General features: G+C 36.3%; 1 protein-coding gene across 1 annotated transcript; it reads left to right on the forward strand.

Annotated features, from left to right (window-relative positions):
• Nucleotides 1-266: 266 nt before the first annotated feature.
• Nucleotides 267-7470, forward strand: LOC103938281 (protein transport protein sec24). Its single transcript, XM_009348283.3, has 14 exons — nucleotides 267-669; nucleotides 824-886; nucleotides 1997-2050; nucleotides 2152-2324; nucleotides 2449-2635; nucleotides 2784-2929; nucleotides 3007-3161; nucleotides 3904-3985; nucleotides 4062-4177; nucleotides 4985-5083; nucleotides 5435-5558; nucleotides 5905-6182; nucleotides 6538-6752; nucleotides 6854-7470. The coding sequence occupies exons 1-14, from the start codon at nucleotides 342-344 to the stop codon at nucleotides 7072-7074; spliced, it is 2241 nt and encodes a 746-aa protein (XP_009346558.2). The 5' UTR covers nucleotides 267-341; the 3' UTR covers nucleotides 7075-7470.
• The last annotated feature ends 10209 nt before the right edge of the window (nucleotides 7471-17679 follow it).

Raw genomic sequence — 17679 nt, forward strand, 5'->3', positions numbered from 1 at the left:
GATTAAATACTGAATAGCCTTGGGAACCTTTCCCACAGTGGAATTGCTCTAAGCTAGGCCTGGCCAAAGAATTTTTGAAGTTACCAAAAAAAAAAACAAAGAATTTTTGAAGGTGGACCGGGCAGGACCTTTTCATGACGTGGCATGAGAGCTAATATGCCAAATAAGCAAACATCTTGCCAGTTGGCACATAACCACTGGTTCACGACGTGGCATAACCAGCAGTCAGCTAACATGCACCCATCCTACTTCCATCCGCCGTATGTTTCCCGAGAGAATCCCCAAAAAAGAAAATTAAAAAAAAAATTAAAACCCGAAAATCACCACACCCCGCTCTCTGTATGGCGGTCCGAGCCTCTGTGTCGCGGTTTCCGATCGACGCCGGGGCCCACGAGAGCTCAGGTATCCCATGGGGCGTTTCGGTGACGCCGTTCGCGACGAAGGACGAGAACGGCCAGTCGCCGGCATACGGATCGGACGGCCAGCTGCTGCCGAGGTGCGAGAACTGCTGGGCGTATTTCAACACGTTCTGCGAGCTGGATCAGTGGTCGTGGAACTGTGCCCTGTGCGGAAACCCTCAGGGGCTTTCGTCTCAGGCCATTGCTCGATACTCGCACCCTCAGTCCTGCCCCGAAATGATGTCCTCGTTCGTAGATCTGGAGCTTCCTGGTTGGTCAATTTCCCACACTTTCTTGTGATATAATTTTCTGTTTGATTGCTGAGAAAATGAACACAAAGTCGAAGTAATTTATGTTTTTATTTTTATTTGTTTTCAGTGCTAATTTATATTCTTTTTGTTATTTTCGCCCGGTTTATTGTGCAGTAGAAGAGTCGGATGAAGTAATGCAACCTCGCCCGGTTTACGTTGCGGTCATTGATTTGTCCTGTAAGTGGTTGAAGTATTGGTCATTCATTTGGAGGAAGTTGTAATGTATGTATTGGATGATTGCAGTTGATCACATTGGATAATGGCCATTCATATGTATAATTTGGGATAATTTTCCTCGAAATAAGGTTGATGATTTCTAGTCATGTCGTTGGGCTGCGTTGTTGTTGTTGACAATGAGAATTGGTATCCAATTAGGTTCGGTCCAACTCATTTCTCTGCTTTGTTTTGGATGCTGTAATTTCTCGTAATGGTTGATATGTCTCTGCTTTATTCTAGGATATAGAATTCGAAGTTTAATGTCATGAGTATACATGTCACTAGAGCCAAAAAAGATTTTCTTTCGATTACTGTTACCTTTTCATGACTTAGAAAGGTGCTGTTCAGGTTTGGATATTGGTGAGGGTGTTGACTCTTGAACCATGTTTGGATTGCCACCATCTGGTTCATTTCATGTTAAATTAACAATTATGTATTTCAAGATGCTTATTTTGAAGGGTATTATTTGAAAGCCTCACATGACTGTATTTCCAAGGCTATACATATGAACTTTGGAGAACTTAATTCGATACTTGGATCTTTGAGATTTAATGGCTTTACGTGCGTTTTGTTTGCATCATTCTTCCATGCTTGCCACCTAAGCAAAAAATTCTCAAGCACTTTAATATAGATGATTAAAAAACACTTATATTTGTAGGAGACCATTTGGAATTGACAAGGAACATTAATTTAAGTCTTCAAGCATTGTAGTTGCATCTGGAATGGAAATGTAAGCACATTGTCAGCTATATTGACATTGTGGTCGATGATGATAGTTTCAATGTTTTTTGTTGGGCTATAGGGATGAGGAAATCCTTGGACTCCATCCTTGTATAGGAAATAGTTAGTTGTATCATATCTAATCCAATGTGTCCTTCACTTGGTTTTGAGTTCTTCAAAAATCAAAGGCTAAAGATCTTGTTAAAGGGTTACAATACGAGAAAGATCTTCTGGCCATGTATCTTTTGTGCTTCTAATCTGTGGATTCTCTTCTTGAGATGTTAATTTATTTTTAAATTGGTTATTTATTTTCAAATCAGTGACATTTATGTTTTGTGGATTTTACTTCAGCTTCAGAAGAATTTTTGGAACTTATTAAAAGTGCATTGCTGGCCTCCTTGGAAGGTTGGTTGATAATTGCTACTTGAAATAGATTTTATTTTTTACATTTCTTCATGATGCTGTACTTGACAACTAAATTCGCTCATTCAATCTTCTTTTTACAGCTCTTGGGCCTGGTTCTCTCTTTGGTCTTGCTACTTTTAGCCACAAATTAGGGTTGTATGATGTTCAAGGACCTATACCAGTTGTAAAGAATGTTTTCATTCCACCGGAAACAGACGGTACCCTACCAATTGAGCTTGAAGATGTCATGCCATTGTTACAGTTTTTGGCTCCAGTATGTCAGCCACTATGTTTAATGACTTTTATTTTCTTTTTGTGCAATATATTTCTCTGCACCCAAATTCACGGCGGTATATATATTTTTGGTTTGTTAGCTAAATTCAGTAACTTCCTTCCAGGTGGAAACTTGTAAGGACCGTATTGGATCTGCACTTGAAACGCTCAGACCAACAACTTCATGGGAGAGAACTACAGCAGCTGGTCAAGGAATTGATGGTGTTTTGATGGGTGGGCGAGGGTTTGGGGTGGCAATGGAAGCACTTTTGAACTACCTTGGATCTGAGTATGGAAGTACATTTGCATTAGGTGAGGAGATGAATTTTGTAGCTAATAAAACTGTAATATTTGGTCCAACAACTATACCTATGAGTAGTGTTTCAAATCTTCTTCATGTCATCAGACGATGTAAAATCATGACGTAGGTTGTTGTCTCCTCCTTTGAATGTAACTGCAGGTAGAGTCTTTGCCTTTTTGTCTGGTCCTCCTGATTATGGAGCTGGGCAACTAGATACAAGACGGTATGGTGAACAATATGCTAGTAAGGGAGAGGATGCCGACCGTGCATTGCTTCCTGAGCAGACACCATTCTACAGAGATCTGGTAGTTTAATCTTCCGTATCTTTGTTACTGTATGCTGAGGATTTTTTTGGAAACGTAAGCATTGACATATTTTACAGGCTGCTGTCGCTGTTCAAGCAGGTGTTTGCGTGGACATTTTTGCTGTTACAAATGAGTATACAGATTTGGCGTCTTTGAAGTTTTTAAGTGTAGACAGTGGAGGCTCATTGTATTTATATTCGAACACTGATGACTCAACTCTTCCTCAGGACATGTGAGTATACCTCAGAAAATATGGTGGTATTAGTTTGACAACAGCCCAATCTGGCATGCTTCAAATCAAATTGAATACTAGTCTTAATCTGGCATGCTTCAAGCACGGACAACACAACCCACAAGGCCTGCCTCCCTCTGTGTAAATATTGCACAAAATGGGCCCTTAAAATGTTACAAATAGTTGTTTTTTCTTTTTAGTTGAAAATAAGATCATAAGCCTTGAGCCCAACAGGCCCCAAAATCCCAAAATGCCTCTCAAACTCTTCCCCATATTTCTCATTCAGGTAATGCTAGGGAGACTAAAGTTGTAAACAAAATTTTGTAACGTAAATGATGTGGAAGTTGATGATTGGATTAGTACTTAAGCGTTGATACACATGCTTATTTCTATTGGTGACACATCATTTAGTTTGCAAATTTTGTCCACAAATTTAATCTCCCTAGCATTTCCCTTTCTCATGTGAGCATACCTCAGAAAATACTGTGGTATTATTTTGACTTGCATACATGTTTGTGTGTGATTATGTAAATTGGAGATGACACCTTGGGTTTTAAATATTATGAATAATTTGATGGACGACTTATGTTTATTATCTATATAACTAAACACGTTTTATCAATACATTTAATACAGTGGCTTTCTTCATCCATAAAATAAATGACAAACAATATAGATTTTCATTAGAGAGTAGTAGTTCGAATTTCTAGGTTATGATGATTGTCTTATGCATTATTTGCAGGTACCGAATGCTAAGTGGGCCATATGCTTTTGGTTGTGTACTGCGATTGAGGACCTCATCTGAATTCAAAACGGGCCACTCTGTGAGTGTCTTGTCGTTTCATTTTAGAGTTACAATTTTATCATTTTCTTATTGTATATCATTTGTTTATTTTGCAGTATGGTCATTTCTTTCCGGATCCACAGTATGAGAATGTTCAACACATTATCTGTTGTGATTCTTATGCGACATATGCTTATGACTTTGAGTTTGAAGACACCAAGGGATTTGCAAAGTAAGTATGTTCCTCAGATGGCCATCAGGGCATCTTTATTTGGGCTAAACACAAATGATTCTTGATAGCTTTCATTTGACTTTGAGTTTTGCGATACCAAGGATCCTCAGTGGTGTTTGTTTATGGTTAATTATACTAATATTGAAATCCCTAACTTGAAACTCATATTCTAGTTGCTATTTTCTTTTACTAAAGTTGTAGCATGGTCCACGAATTCTAGTTTCTTGGTCTGCTTACCTTAAAGATCTCTGAAAACACATGTTTCCCCAAACCACAGTCCCCACCTCCATCATTTGTGGGGGAGAGTTTTACTAATTGGTCAGTGCTTTGCATACCAACTCTCCAGTTCTCTACCTCAAAAATTTGTTTAGTTAAAGATCCTTGTTAGTTACTATGTCAAGTATTCTAGATTTTTCTATGCTCGTAGTCAATTAAGTTTTGAGAGAACATGAAGTAATTACAAAATATGGGCACACTGAAATTAGGTCTATAAAATTTTAATATTTCATTACAAGCAATGAAATATTTCTAGAGAAACTTTAATAAGTATGGGGAAGATCCTCCCCTCCGCCTGCCATGCTCCTCCCCCATTCTCTCTTCCGAAGCTGGCTGTCTTCTCTTCCCTTTATTTTCGGTGAAAGATTAATTATCAATCAGCTTGGCAACCATTAAAGCAATACAGCTTAATCATATATAGAAGAGTGAATGCTACTTTCAAATACTATGAATTTTACCAAGCATCTGTTGCACGTTGTAGCTCTTAATTGCATTCTAATCCAATCCTGGGTTCACTGTCGTATTTTGCAGACATGGATCAGAGCCTCCTATTATACAGATTGCATTTCAATACACTGTTGTACTGCCTCCTAAGGAGCTCTCTGATTCAACATCCGTGTCCTCAAGTAGGTATGGTTAGATTTACAGACAGCCTATGTTCTTAAATTTGTAATCATCTTACCACCACAGAAGTTATCTTGCTTTTTTAATTCAACATTACATTGCATTTTGTCTATATACTTACATTGAATTGGGTGTCAAATAGTTATTTAACCTAAGTATGTTTATAGAACTTAGAAGTTACTTCTCTCATGCTTGCATCTGATTGATGCCAATTTTCAATAATTGAGCCTTTTCATCTAATATTTATTGTCTCCCCTCCATAATTTTTTTGCCCCTGCCAACTTGCAATTATGTTCACTTTTTGAAAGCTAACATTTAATATTTACTTTTGGCTGAGCCTGCTAATTTTTTTTGTAGAGGCAAGTATTCCCTTAAACGACGACTAAGGATCCGAACATTACAATGTGGAGTTGCCCAAAATATGAATGAACTCTACGACAGTGTTGATCCTGAAGTAATCCTGTCACTGCTTGTTCACAAGGTATACACCACCAGTTCTGTGCCTTAGATTGTCATATTGTCCTTTATATGATTACTAATATATTACTGCCTGGTGTGAATTAACTTGATCTTGGGTTCAGTTGCTTAACCTTTGCTCTAATGTGTTGTTAATTCCATAAACTTAAACTGTATGGTTAATAGAATTCTCAATGGAGAAACAGATAAATATTTGGTGATAGTATAACACACACTTCAAAAAATTTGGGCATGTTGTGGAATAGGACTCTTCAGCATTATTATTGATGCGTCTAGAAACTACTAAACGTTAAAAAATTCTTTGTTCTTATCACTTAGCATTTCTCACCGGCAGATGTTTTGTTCTATAGGTTATACTAGCCTCTTTGGAGCAAGGAGTTCGGGAAGGCAGAATATTGCTTCATGATTGGCTTGTGATCCTAACAGCTCAATACAATGAAGCGTATAAACTAATTCAATACAATAATGGAAGTGCAGGAACTGCTCAGATTGATGTTGCATTCACCCAATGTCCAGAACTGCAGTCTTTGCCCCGCTTGGTTTTTGCATTGCTTCGAAATCCTCTGCTCCGTTTTCATGAAGAAGGTGTTCATCCGGACTACCGAATCTACCTGCAGTGCCTTTTCAGGTATTTGATGAACATATTGATACTACTAAAATGTTTTCAGGGATTTTGTTACTGGGTTTGAACTATAAGATTAAGTTATGGAACATGGTTTTCTTTTTCACTTCTTATGCATCATCATATTCTTATGCCTATTTTGTGTGACAGGACAATGTCTATTGTCTGAAAAACAAACAAAAAGTTTTTTTTTTATTATTTGATTCCCCGTCTTGTCTTATGTATTTTTGTGTTCAAAGAAGATTGAAATTCTTCCTGCAGTACATATATATTACTGCATTTGATGCTTGAAAACTTGTTCTCTTCTCACTTCTGATGAAGCATAAACTTTTCAATTTTCTTTTGTGGAAACTTTGTGCAGTGCACTGGAACCAAGTTCACTTCATCGTGCCGTGTATCCAGTGCTGACCTCCTATTCTACTCCGGACAAACAAGCATACCCACGCCATTCACTGAGTCGTGCAGCACTGATTACCAGTGGTAGTCCTATATTTTTTCTTGATGCATTTACGGCTCTGATTGTGTTCTATTCCTCAACGGCAGACCCTTCACTTCCTTTTCCTCCACCTCATGATTGTAAGTTATATATCATTTCCAGAAGCTTCTTAGCATATAGGTGGTTATCAAATTTGAAGGAATCTGGCATTTCTTTTCTTATGACGTAAAACATCTTTTAGGTTTGTTGCGGACCACGATCAACAATTTGAAGAAAGAGAGATGCATCACCCCCAAACTCCTATTTATCAGGGGAGGGCAGGACGATGCCACACCTTTCGAGAATTATCTTATTGAGGAACAGGACGTTGATGGAAGCGGTATAACGAGCGTTATGGGTTTTGTTTCCTTTCTGGAGGATGTTACGCAGAGTGTGCTAGAATACATGAAGTCTGGTATCTGAATTTAATCACAAGGTACAGGAAGGGGGTGCTTAAATCACAGAAAGTTGTTGGTACCGAGTCTACTGACAGCTCGTTTAAAGCTCTGTGTGGCCATCGACATTGAGAGTGTTTATTCTGCCGGTTGGACAAACTGTAGCGAGGGTTTCTAATTCTCTTTTATTCGAGAGCACCGTGCGTGGTACAAATTACCCAGAAATCACATTTACCTAGTTGTTGTAAAAGATAGTTGCAGGCAGTTAAGAGCTCAACATTTTCTGGTCAAATCATGAAAATATGAGTGGTAAAAGTTGCTTTTGCGTTTTCCATTGCTTGGATTTAGAACCATGTAGTTTTCTTGAAAGTTTTGTTATACATTTCTTAATCCTCCGTGGTGAAAAGTTGGAATGTTTTGTTCATTCCTCGTAGAACAACTTTTAACTGTTTTCTTTGAAAAAGTGCTCAGCCAATGCGATGAACACTAACAGGAATTGGAAATTGCATGACTCGGGTTCAGAAAACTGTTGAAAGTTCAATGATCGGGGGCCCTACTTTTTGACAATCAATTAGCCACTTTATTGTGGCTCATATATATATATATATATATATATATATATATATATATATTATGTTTGCGAAGGATTGGATTAAATTTAAAACTATTAAAGATGTTTATATATAGCAAATAAATGGGCGAATATAGTCCCGTAAAGAAGCACTGAAATGACTACTATTTAATCTAATTGTCATATGATTTAATCTAATTGTCATATGATTTTAATTTTTTGGGTGAGAGGATCTTTGGGTGATTTGTGATGTTAATTAACTTTTGGTCTATATATTATAATGAAACATTTGTTACAAGGCCATCCCCAATCATGAAGAGTTAATAAAAGGAGCACAATTTATCTCTCAAAAATGTAATTTGCAAGGAATAGTAACGGGCAATTTTTACTATACGCACTCCAACTAATAAAAGATATGAGCACAATTTGGTTTCACGTGGTTGTCTATGTGTAGATCTCCCATGTTGACTAGAGGAAAAGAAATTTAAGAGTTTAAATATTCTAATCCCACTCCAACTAATACCAATGCCTTTTGTGATAAAACCCCACGCATGTCAAACTGTGTAGGTCGTAATTAACAAGTTGTGGACAATATAGGTATTGTTGGAAGTAGGCTTTTGGCCCGTCTCTTCAATAATTTAACTTGGTATTAGAACCAGAAAGTGGGCTTGTACACCCACGTGATGGGTGGATCCCCTTGGCCTCACACGATGATGGTGGGTCCCTTTGACCCTGCTGTTGTGTGAGTCCTTTTCGCTCTACATTGTTGCCGATGTGTGCATCTCCCACGTGTGACTCACTAATTGGGTCCCACGTGAGTGAGCATGTTGGATATCCCACATCGGCTAGAGGAAGAAGAGTTTAAATATCATAAATACACCAACTAACACCGATGCCTTTTGTGATAAAACCCCACACCTATTGAACCGTTCAGGTGGTAATTAAGAAGTTGGGGACAATATCGGTATTGTTGGAAGTAGGCCTTTTGCCCATCTCTCTGATAGTTTGATAGACCTCTATACCATTTGGGTTGATGTCTGCTGTATGTAAACACATTGAGTCGTAACGTCTCGTTTGTACCTTTCTCATTTTTTAGGCAGCTGGTCTACCTGCATATACAAAATCTTTATCCGTTGGCCGTTTGGACTTTGTTGGCAAATCTCTAATTGACAAGAAAAAAAAAAAACATTATATATGTATTTATGATGTATCAAAATAATTTCGAACTTCTTTAGTATAGGTCAACAAATGATTTAACACTTTCCCTAATTACATGGGATAACCCGCATATGAAGTCCTACGCGCCCCTCTTTATGCCAATGGATGCAGGGCTCATATCTTAATCTACATGCTCTCCGTGCATGCATATGTGTGTGCATGCATCCATATCCGTTGCCTAGTTAAGAAAGAAGAAAGAAATCATCAAAGGCCTGCATGCAGTAAGTTGCTGCACAATTTCTCATATTTTTTCCGAGAAACACAAAACTGGGATTGATCGGTAGGTAAGACCGACGGACCATTTACAAATCAGAAATACGTGTTCGCGATCAGAAGGGAGGTGCCTGCCGAGGAAGAAGAAGAATAAACAAAAAATTAGGCATGTTAATGGCACACGAAATCCAGTATATAGTTTCCTAGCTGCAACAATGAGAGCTGAAAACGTACGGCCTGTAGAACCACGTTTTTGTGTATATATATAAATGGTCAACACGTTTTGACAACCGTGTAATTTCCACTTAAATATCATAGCAAATTAATCCTTGCAGCTCCACAGGAATGGGTGGCATGATTAGTTACAAATACAAATATCATAGCAAATTTAATAATAAATGTGAGTGTTGTGGTGAACCCTCACTTACAAATACAACTGAAGAATACGTAACCACATAAACATCAATTGTATGAAGCGAGTGAAAATGAAGGGCCTTATTTTAAAAGAGAAAGGGCCAAACGTCAAAAATTTGAAAGTAGCAGTTTTATTTGCAGTGCTCGTGTAGCACTACACAAAAACTACTATCACAAGTGATTGATTAAATTTTCAAGATGATGTCAATTTTACGGCCATGATAGTATTCAAATTAATTCAACCTCAATGTATTCCCAGAAAATACAAAGAAAGTGAGACTGATCAAGTTTTGGAATTTAAATTAATTAGCTACTTGGAATTTTGGAATTATATACTACGATCTAGTGGTAACTTCTTTATTTGTAAGTGAGAAGTCATAGAATTGAATCTCGGAATTAACAAATTGATGTCTCCACCATGTTGTATAAAAAAAAATTGAAGTAGAAGATTACAACAGTTAGGATGGTGTGTCAGATTTGTAAAAAAATGAAAATTAAAGCTGTTTAGAATATCATTTGGATATATATGGTTCTTAATGGAAGTCTTTATTTGCTGTTTTACTTTCCATACCTATACTACACGGCACCTCTTAAGATATGCATCGGTGTGGATCTTCAAACATTCGTTAAACCGTGTTTCGAGGAAGATTATTTTTTTGCAGGCCAACATTTGTTGTGAAATATGAAATCTGAGACCGCATACAATATGATAATTCTTTTGTGTGTTTCGATTACATGTGCAAGCCTTTCTCTTCATTTTCTTAAATGGTTGAAAGTCAATATATATACACACGGATATACACACAGAAAGAGAGAGAGAAGAAAATTCTATCACAGAGAAACATCAGAAATTTACAATGGATAGAAAAGATTTTAACAGAAATTTCCCATATATAGAGTAAATATCCATGTATTAACTTAATTAATATAAGAAGGATCCTAGTAAAAAACTTGTTCTCATTTTCCAAGAATATGTGTGTATGATACAGGAGGAGAAATCCCCAAGCAATCACGTGCATGCGCAATCAAAACACCGTCAAAGATTTCTTCATAACTGCGTTGTACACGCGGCCTAAGAACCAATTCATCTCACCGACCACCCAGCATGCAGCTGGAAATATAGAAAAAGGAATTACAATTAAACAAAATAAATTGTGTTTACTTATGCGGTTAGGTTACTCTAAATTCTTGGTACTTCCGTCGAAACCAAACTGCAAGATATGAACCCTAACGTCCCTCCCTATAAATTCCAACATTCCATGTAAAAGCCACAACTCTCGATCTCATTTTTATACCTTCTGTGAACAAGTTTAATTAAGCTGATCATTAGCAACTATGTCTTCTGGTGGAGATTCGAATCCGCCAAATGCTCAGAGTGTTCTAGGAAGGGACAAGAAGAGATCTTCATCCACCAAGTCATCTTCTCAAAGTGGGGGAGGCTTGTATCCGCGAAATGCTCAGAGTGATCTAGGAAGGGACAAGAAGAAATCTTCGTCGTCCCAGTCATTCTCAAAGTGATGGAGGCTCGTATCCGCCAAATACTCATAGTGTGCTAGGAAGGGACAAGAAGAAATCTGGGAAAAACAAGTGAAGAAGAATTATATATGAAGACTACTGAACTAGGGTTATATACTATATTATTGAATTATTGATTAATTTGTTGGCAACTATAGCGGCATACATAGTACAGATCTTTGTACCAAATAATTGATAAAAATCTTTCTTTTCAAGGTTATATCATGTACATTATAATTTCTTATGTTCAGTTAGCATTATTTTATTGTGAAAATGGCAGGTGCTACTAAGAACAAATCCCACTAAGCTGCAACAAAATAAATGAATATATATATATATATATATGTATGTATGTATGTATGTATGTGTGTGTGTGTGTGTGTGTGTGTGTATTATTTGATTTTGTTCTGCAGTTCATGTTGCTTTAGATTTGAATTAAGTAAAAAGGGTAGAACCCGTACCATTTAATTTAGAGAGTCATAATAAATACCAATAGCAATGGAGTTTTTTTATTTATTTAAAAAGTTATTTAAAAATAGTAATTAAAGCTAGGAGCCTTTAAGAGCTGATTCTTTTCTCCTTGCTAAAAATTATTATGTGGTCACTTAGTACTACAATCTACTAGTATTCCTTTTTCTTCATTTAGTATTGATAATATCGTTTGTTCAAAAAAATAAAAATGTGTGAATTTGGTAGGCCACCACTACTACAGAAAACAGCTTACGCAAGAAAAACAAGTTTGTCGCGTAAAGCAGTTTCGTTGCGTCAAAACTGGGGGCGACGAAGGTTAAGAAGTAAACAATTGCATGACAAAAAGAATTTATATATATATATATATATATATATATATATATATATATATCGCAGCACAACCAATAGTTTTCACGTGACAAAGACGTTCATCGCACCAAAGTTCAAGGGACGAAGTCTGTCATTGCGTCAAGTTTAAGGTTACAATAAAGGCAAATGGTGGCATGGGGAATCAAAAGCCAGACAACTAGAGGGCATGTAATATCTTCGTCATCTGTTTGCCCTAGCTGCAAGTTGCCGCTACAGGTCCTCAACTTGCATGTCAACATGACAACCTGTCCCAAGGTCATTCGGGAAGAAGAGGAGGCAATAGTGTCAAGGTATCGCACATTCCCCATCCCCCGGCAAGAATTTCATTGCGTCCTTGTTTAACTGACGAAACAGTTCGTTCCACAAGGTCTCACATAAACTTAAATGGAGATACTCAATCATCTTATTGCCGGGTCGAACATAAATTTCCATGAACATGTTGATCTCCAAGAACTTAGAACCGTCCTGAAAAAAAAATGTTAAGAAGTTTGTTATTAATCATAATAGAAATTCATATGTATTACAATTCAAAAATAATATAATTTGACATGTTGTCACTTCTCCAACCTATAGAAGAAGGGTCTCAAACCGGATTGGTGGAGAAGTTTCTTCGACCTATTGATCTTCTTTGTCTTAGCTCTCTTATTTTTTATGGTACGGCTGGAGGTGCCTATGTTGGTCTTGGTGCAGGGTATGGTGCTGCAGGTTTTCCACAGGTGGGATATGTGCCAACCTATGGTGATTTTCTAGTTAGTTTACAGTGTCAAGTGAAAATTGAATCTAACTTTACATTTTAGCTCATGGAATTTGTTATTTATCCTTAAATAAATTGCATTAAACGGATTTCAATTGTAACCTCTCAATTAAATTTTTACCATGAATTAGAACTTTTTGTTGGGGCTTGTTTTATGAAAATGATAATAGATTGTTTATCTCTGGTTTTCTTGTGTTCATTTTATGCTTTGCTAGCGGTTTGAGTTCCTTTATACATATTATTTAATAGGTAATTTAGCTAACAATCAATAAAAATTTTACTATTTAACTATTGGGAACTTTAACAAAAAGCTTCCGGTACTGTTCATTTTAATGAAAAACCACATTTTTACACTAAAAAGTCAATCATGGTACTATTCACTTTACCCTTTATTTTGTCATTTTCGTTAAAACTCAAAGTTTTCAAGCTCTTTTCATTTGTTTTCCTATATATCAATGACATATTTTTGTTTTGTATTTAATCAATAATGTATTTTTATTAGTTAAACAGAGGTCATTGATGAATGTCATATGGGCTTTAAGTCATTCTAAATAGTTAGAACTTAACTCTTCCATTATTTCTCTCTCTTTCTCTTTTTCTCTCTATGAATGTTGTATAGGCTTTAAGCTATTATAACTAGTTAGAACATGAATATTCTATCATTATTTTTCTCTCTCTCGTGTTCTTCATTTACATGGAGGAGTCTACTCAACAAAACGAAACGGAAGCAAAAAACTGACATTGCATTGTAGTGTCTAAATCCAAATGTGACAAACAGAATCCAAATGTATGAAATATAAGGAAGCACAATAACTACAGATGGAATGGAAAAGAACCATTGAACTTGAAATTGCAGGGATAAAGATGAGATGGAAAAGACCAGAGTTTGGGACACTTAAAGTGAATTGTGACGTAGCTTGGAATCCACAATCACATGAAGATGGAGCAGGATGGATTATAAGGGACTTTGTTGGCCTGCTGCACTCTGCAGGAGGATCGAGAGACATGTACTCTCATTCTGATGAAATGCCTGAAGCTACTGCGTTGAGGGCAGTGATGCAGGAATGTGCAAAGAAGGCATCCATTCTATTGAGATTGAAACTGATGCAAAGACAATCGTGCATATGATCAATAAAGAAACTGGAACAGATGCATCTTTGGAAAGTATGATTCACGACATCTGGAATCTTGCTCAAACATTCCAAAATGCAACGTTCACGTATGTCCATCAGAAGTGCAACCACGCCGCTCATGTTGTTGCCTCTTATTTCTCTAAGTATGGAGGTGTCTATTATGGGATTATATTAGCCCATATTTTATTTTCGATATCCCGGCGGAAGATGTAAACAAATAAATTTTCTCTGAGACACAAAAAAAAAAAAAAAAAAGACTAGAACTAGGAAATGGACATTGCACTACATTGTATGAATCCAAATGTAAAAAACAAAGCCAAAAAATGAAAACTACATCACAGCGTCTGAATCTAAAAGTAAAAAACAGAACTAGGAAACAGACACTGCAACGCAATGTCTGAATCCAAATGTGAAAAGAACATGTGAGTGATGGAAAAAGTGTAATTAGGAAATGGACACTGCAACGCAATGTCTGAATCCAAATGTAAAAAAACAGTCGTATGAACTTATTTTAAAGTATAAAAACTATGAGAAAGGGGGTGTGTGGCCAGTTATAGTGACAGATTTTGTAATTTGTGTTTATTTTAAAAGCATTTAAGTATCACAGTACATAATTGACCTATTTATAAGTAACATAAATATTGTTGACATATTATTAATATTGTAACTTTTTATTGATTTTATACAAAATAAACCTTGTTTAATTTACTATTGGGGTCGGGCAATAAATAAATGAAACTGTTAGCCTAGGTGGTGAATCAACACTTCAGATGTAATGAAACAGATGATAGTGTTCCGGTGTCCAGATCGCTGCCATTGAACCCACCTGCACTGCGCATGTGTCCATGTCTGATGAAGAAATGAAATTGTTTTAGGCTTAGATTTGGTAGTTGGTGCGGACAGATTTAGAGCACAGCGTGATAGGATTTTTAATACTTGTGCAAATAAGGTTAAAATCACTGAAAATACTTGCAAGAATACAAAGATATTGTAGCATAATTGCTCATTCAAGGTCGTTGTTCCGAAGGATTTTTTGACTAATTTGTAATTAAACGACCTCTTAATTAATTATTAAAACATATTTTTATCAAAGATTTGAGATTTTTAAAATTTAAAAAGATTAAATGAACAATAAAAGAAATCTAAAAGTTTGGAAATAATAGCAGCGAAGAAGAAAAACGTTTTTAAATTAAAATCAATTTAAAGAAAAACTACGGTTTAGTTGTCACCGTTACAATTCTATGCAATTCTACTAATTACTTATGAATTTTCACATACATGCTTTGAAAGTTAGGTTTTCCTAATGCATATTTTCCTCGTGATGTTCAAGCGAAAACGTATGTCTAACATGCAACCCGTCTGTGATGTTCAGATCAAATATAAACATGCAAGACTCATTAAACTTTGTGAAAACCATTTGAAAAACCATGCAACCCTTAAGAGTGTGATGTTCACCTTAAGTGAACTTACAATTACTAATTACAAGAAGCCCTCCTCAATTTCAGGGTGATGTTCCAACAGAAATTGCATCAAATTACTTGTCTAAATATCCTAATGGTGATCAATCATTAAAATATATAAATAGTTTTAATCACGGTGATTAATAATTCAAAGCAAGCATGCATCCATTCATAAGCATATTAATAAAATTATATATTCATGTTAAGGTTCATGGCCTAACCCTAGCAAAGGAATTAGTTATGCATACTCATAATTGAAATCATAGAATATGTTATTATGAAGAAAAGGATTGAAAACACCTTAAAGTAGAAAATTTGAAAGCCTTTGAAAACCTTAGCAAAGTTCTTTGTCTCCCAAATTGCATAAAAGAAAGCGTGCCTAAAAACTAAGAACGGCAAAGCAATATAACCTGCTATGCCAATGCACAAACCCTAAAATGTAGGTCCTTTATTCCAACTAGGAAACTAAAACTAATAAAATAACTTAGAAAATAAAGTCTTAATTAAGCTAGGAGAATCTGCCAAACTTGTCCAGTCACGTTTTAGCCTCAGATATCCTCCAAATCTGGCCCATGATAGCTTGTTTTGAAGATCATGATGTTCTGAACACATCTCCAAAAGGCCACAAACCCATCAGAGATCATCTTGGGCTCTAAAAATACAATTCAAGTCCAAAATGTCACTATTCCAGCACTGCGCATCGTTCCTTTATATTAGAGTAATGCTATCATATCATGTTTTTGTAACACATTTTCATACCACCTTAGGTGACATTTGATGTGGACAGCCATATCATTTGAATTAATCATATTTTTAAATTTAGTTCATTATTTAATAAACTAATAATTAAGAAAAACTAATTAATTAAATGATGATTGTGGTATACGAGGAGTCTTTCTCCTTCATTTTCTTGGGTTTTGCAATTTTTTCAAATGATGTGGCTGTCCACATCAGATGCCACCTGAGGTGATATAGAAATGTGGTATAAAATATGACATGAATAGCATTACTCTTTATTTTATTTCCAGAAAATCACTGCTAGGTAGAAAAATTTCAAATTTTGATACGATCAAGCCAAGTGACTCACGAACGTCTTCCAACTGGAATTACGCCAAAATTCGTCCATTTGATCACGTTTTGCTCCAGAAGAAGTCGAAAGTCTTATATTGAAAATACAATTAATAAAAGTATCAAAATTTTTCCGAAATATTAACCAAAATATATTAAGAATAGAGTTATATACAATATAAATCCACTCATCACAGCGCTTGAGAACACAAGTGGATTTTAAAAATTCCATGGCTGGACCGAACAGAATCATATAAATAGACATTAGACAAGACTCATCAGTCTCCTTACTGAAACAGGCTTATGAAATACAAGAAAACATCTGAAATGTGGGCTTTTATTATTGATGTCAAACTCTGGTTCATTCGTGTCGCTTTTAATTGAATGCATTTGTTACAGAGTTATGAATCTGAGTTGTGGAACTTGGTATATCGTCTTTCTTCCATGTAGTGATGCATGTTTTGTAGATCTGTGAAAGTATCTGCAGGCTTTGTTGAAAGCATAGGAATAGAAATATTTAGTGATTTAATGCTACTGCGTCCAAATCTTATCTGCCATGCTTTTTTAGGTACATAATTTCCAAATTTATGCTGAATTTTGATTGTAGCCTTTAATTTCTGGACCGCGACCAGCTCCTGGTGGCATGGCAATGATGGCGATTCTTCTACCTGATGGACGGATTGGATATGTTATGTAAGCACAATACACATTTGCCTCGCATAGCGCTAATTACACAAGCATTACATTATTTTGTTTTACGTCTTCCTTCTACATATAATACCTGAATGGATGAGTTGCTCTGTACAACAGTTATAAAATAAAGCTGGAGAGTGTAGTTCTGCAGAAAGTATTCACCAAGTATGTTATTCAAGTTTTGTGCTAAAATGGTATAAAGTCTGATAATTAGAGGCTTGGAGAACAACACCAGGTCCTCAAGTTGATTGCCACCTGCACAGTTTGATATGTGCGAGTTTTATCACAAAAGGCCTCGATATTAGTTGGATTGAGGTTCAGATATTTAAACTCTTAAATTTCTCTTCCTTTAGCTGATGTGGGATATCCACACGACCCCTCATGTGGGATCCAATTAGTAGGTCGCACGTAGAAGATCTACACATCGGCGACCACATGGAGTCAAGGAGACTCACCCAACACGTGGGCCCCAAGGGACCCACCTATCACATCGTTGATGGGACCCGCTCCTTGTCTCTGATATCATGTCAAATTATCAGAGAGACAGGCCAAAGCCCATTTCCAATGAGTCTATAGCCTGGGCCAACAGGCCGCCTGGGTAACATTTGAAATTTCTGTATGTTGGGTGAGTCCCCTTGGTTCCACGTGGTAGCCTATGTGTAGATCTCCCACATTGGTTACATGAAGAGAAATTTAAGAGTTTAAATATCATAATCTCACTCCAACTAATATCGGGGTCTTTTGTGATAAAACT

This window comes from the organism of the source record quoted next, unplaced genomic scaffold (assembly GCF_019419815.1).
Source record: "Pyrus x bretschneideri cultivar Hongxiangsu unplaced genomic scaffold, Pyrus_bretschneideri_v1 Contig5, whole genome shotgun sequence".
Classification (NCBI taxonomy): Eukaryota; Viridiplantae; Streptophyta; class Magnoliopsida; order Rosales; family Rosaceae; genus Pyrus; species Pyrus x bretschneideri.

Bases quoted from the DNA above. Each gene is read 5' to 3' on its own strand.
- LOC103938281 (XM_009348283.3), top strand. From the start codon at position 342: ATGGCGGTCCGAGCCTCTGTGTCGCGGTTTCCGATCGACGCCGGGGCC. The intron at 5,559-5,904 runs GTATACACCACC...TTTGTTCTATAG, and splicing joins TGTCACTGCTTGTTCACAAG to GTTATACTAGCCTCTTTGGA. The intron at 6,753-6,853 runs GTAAGTTATATA...AACATCTTTTAG, and splicing joins TTTTCCTCCACCTCATGATT to GTTTGTTGCGGACCACGATC.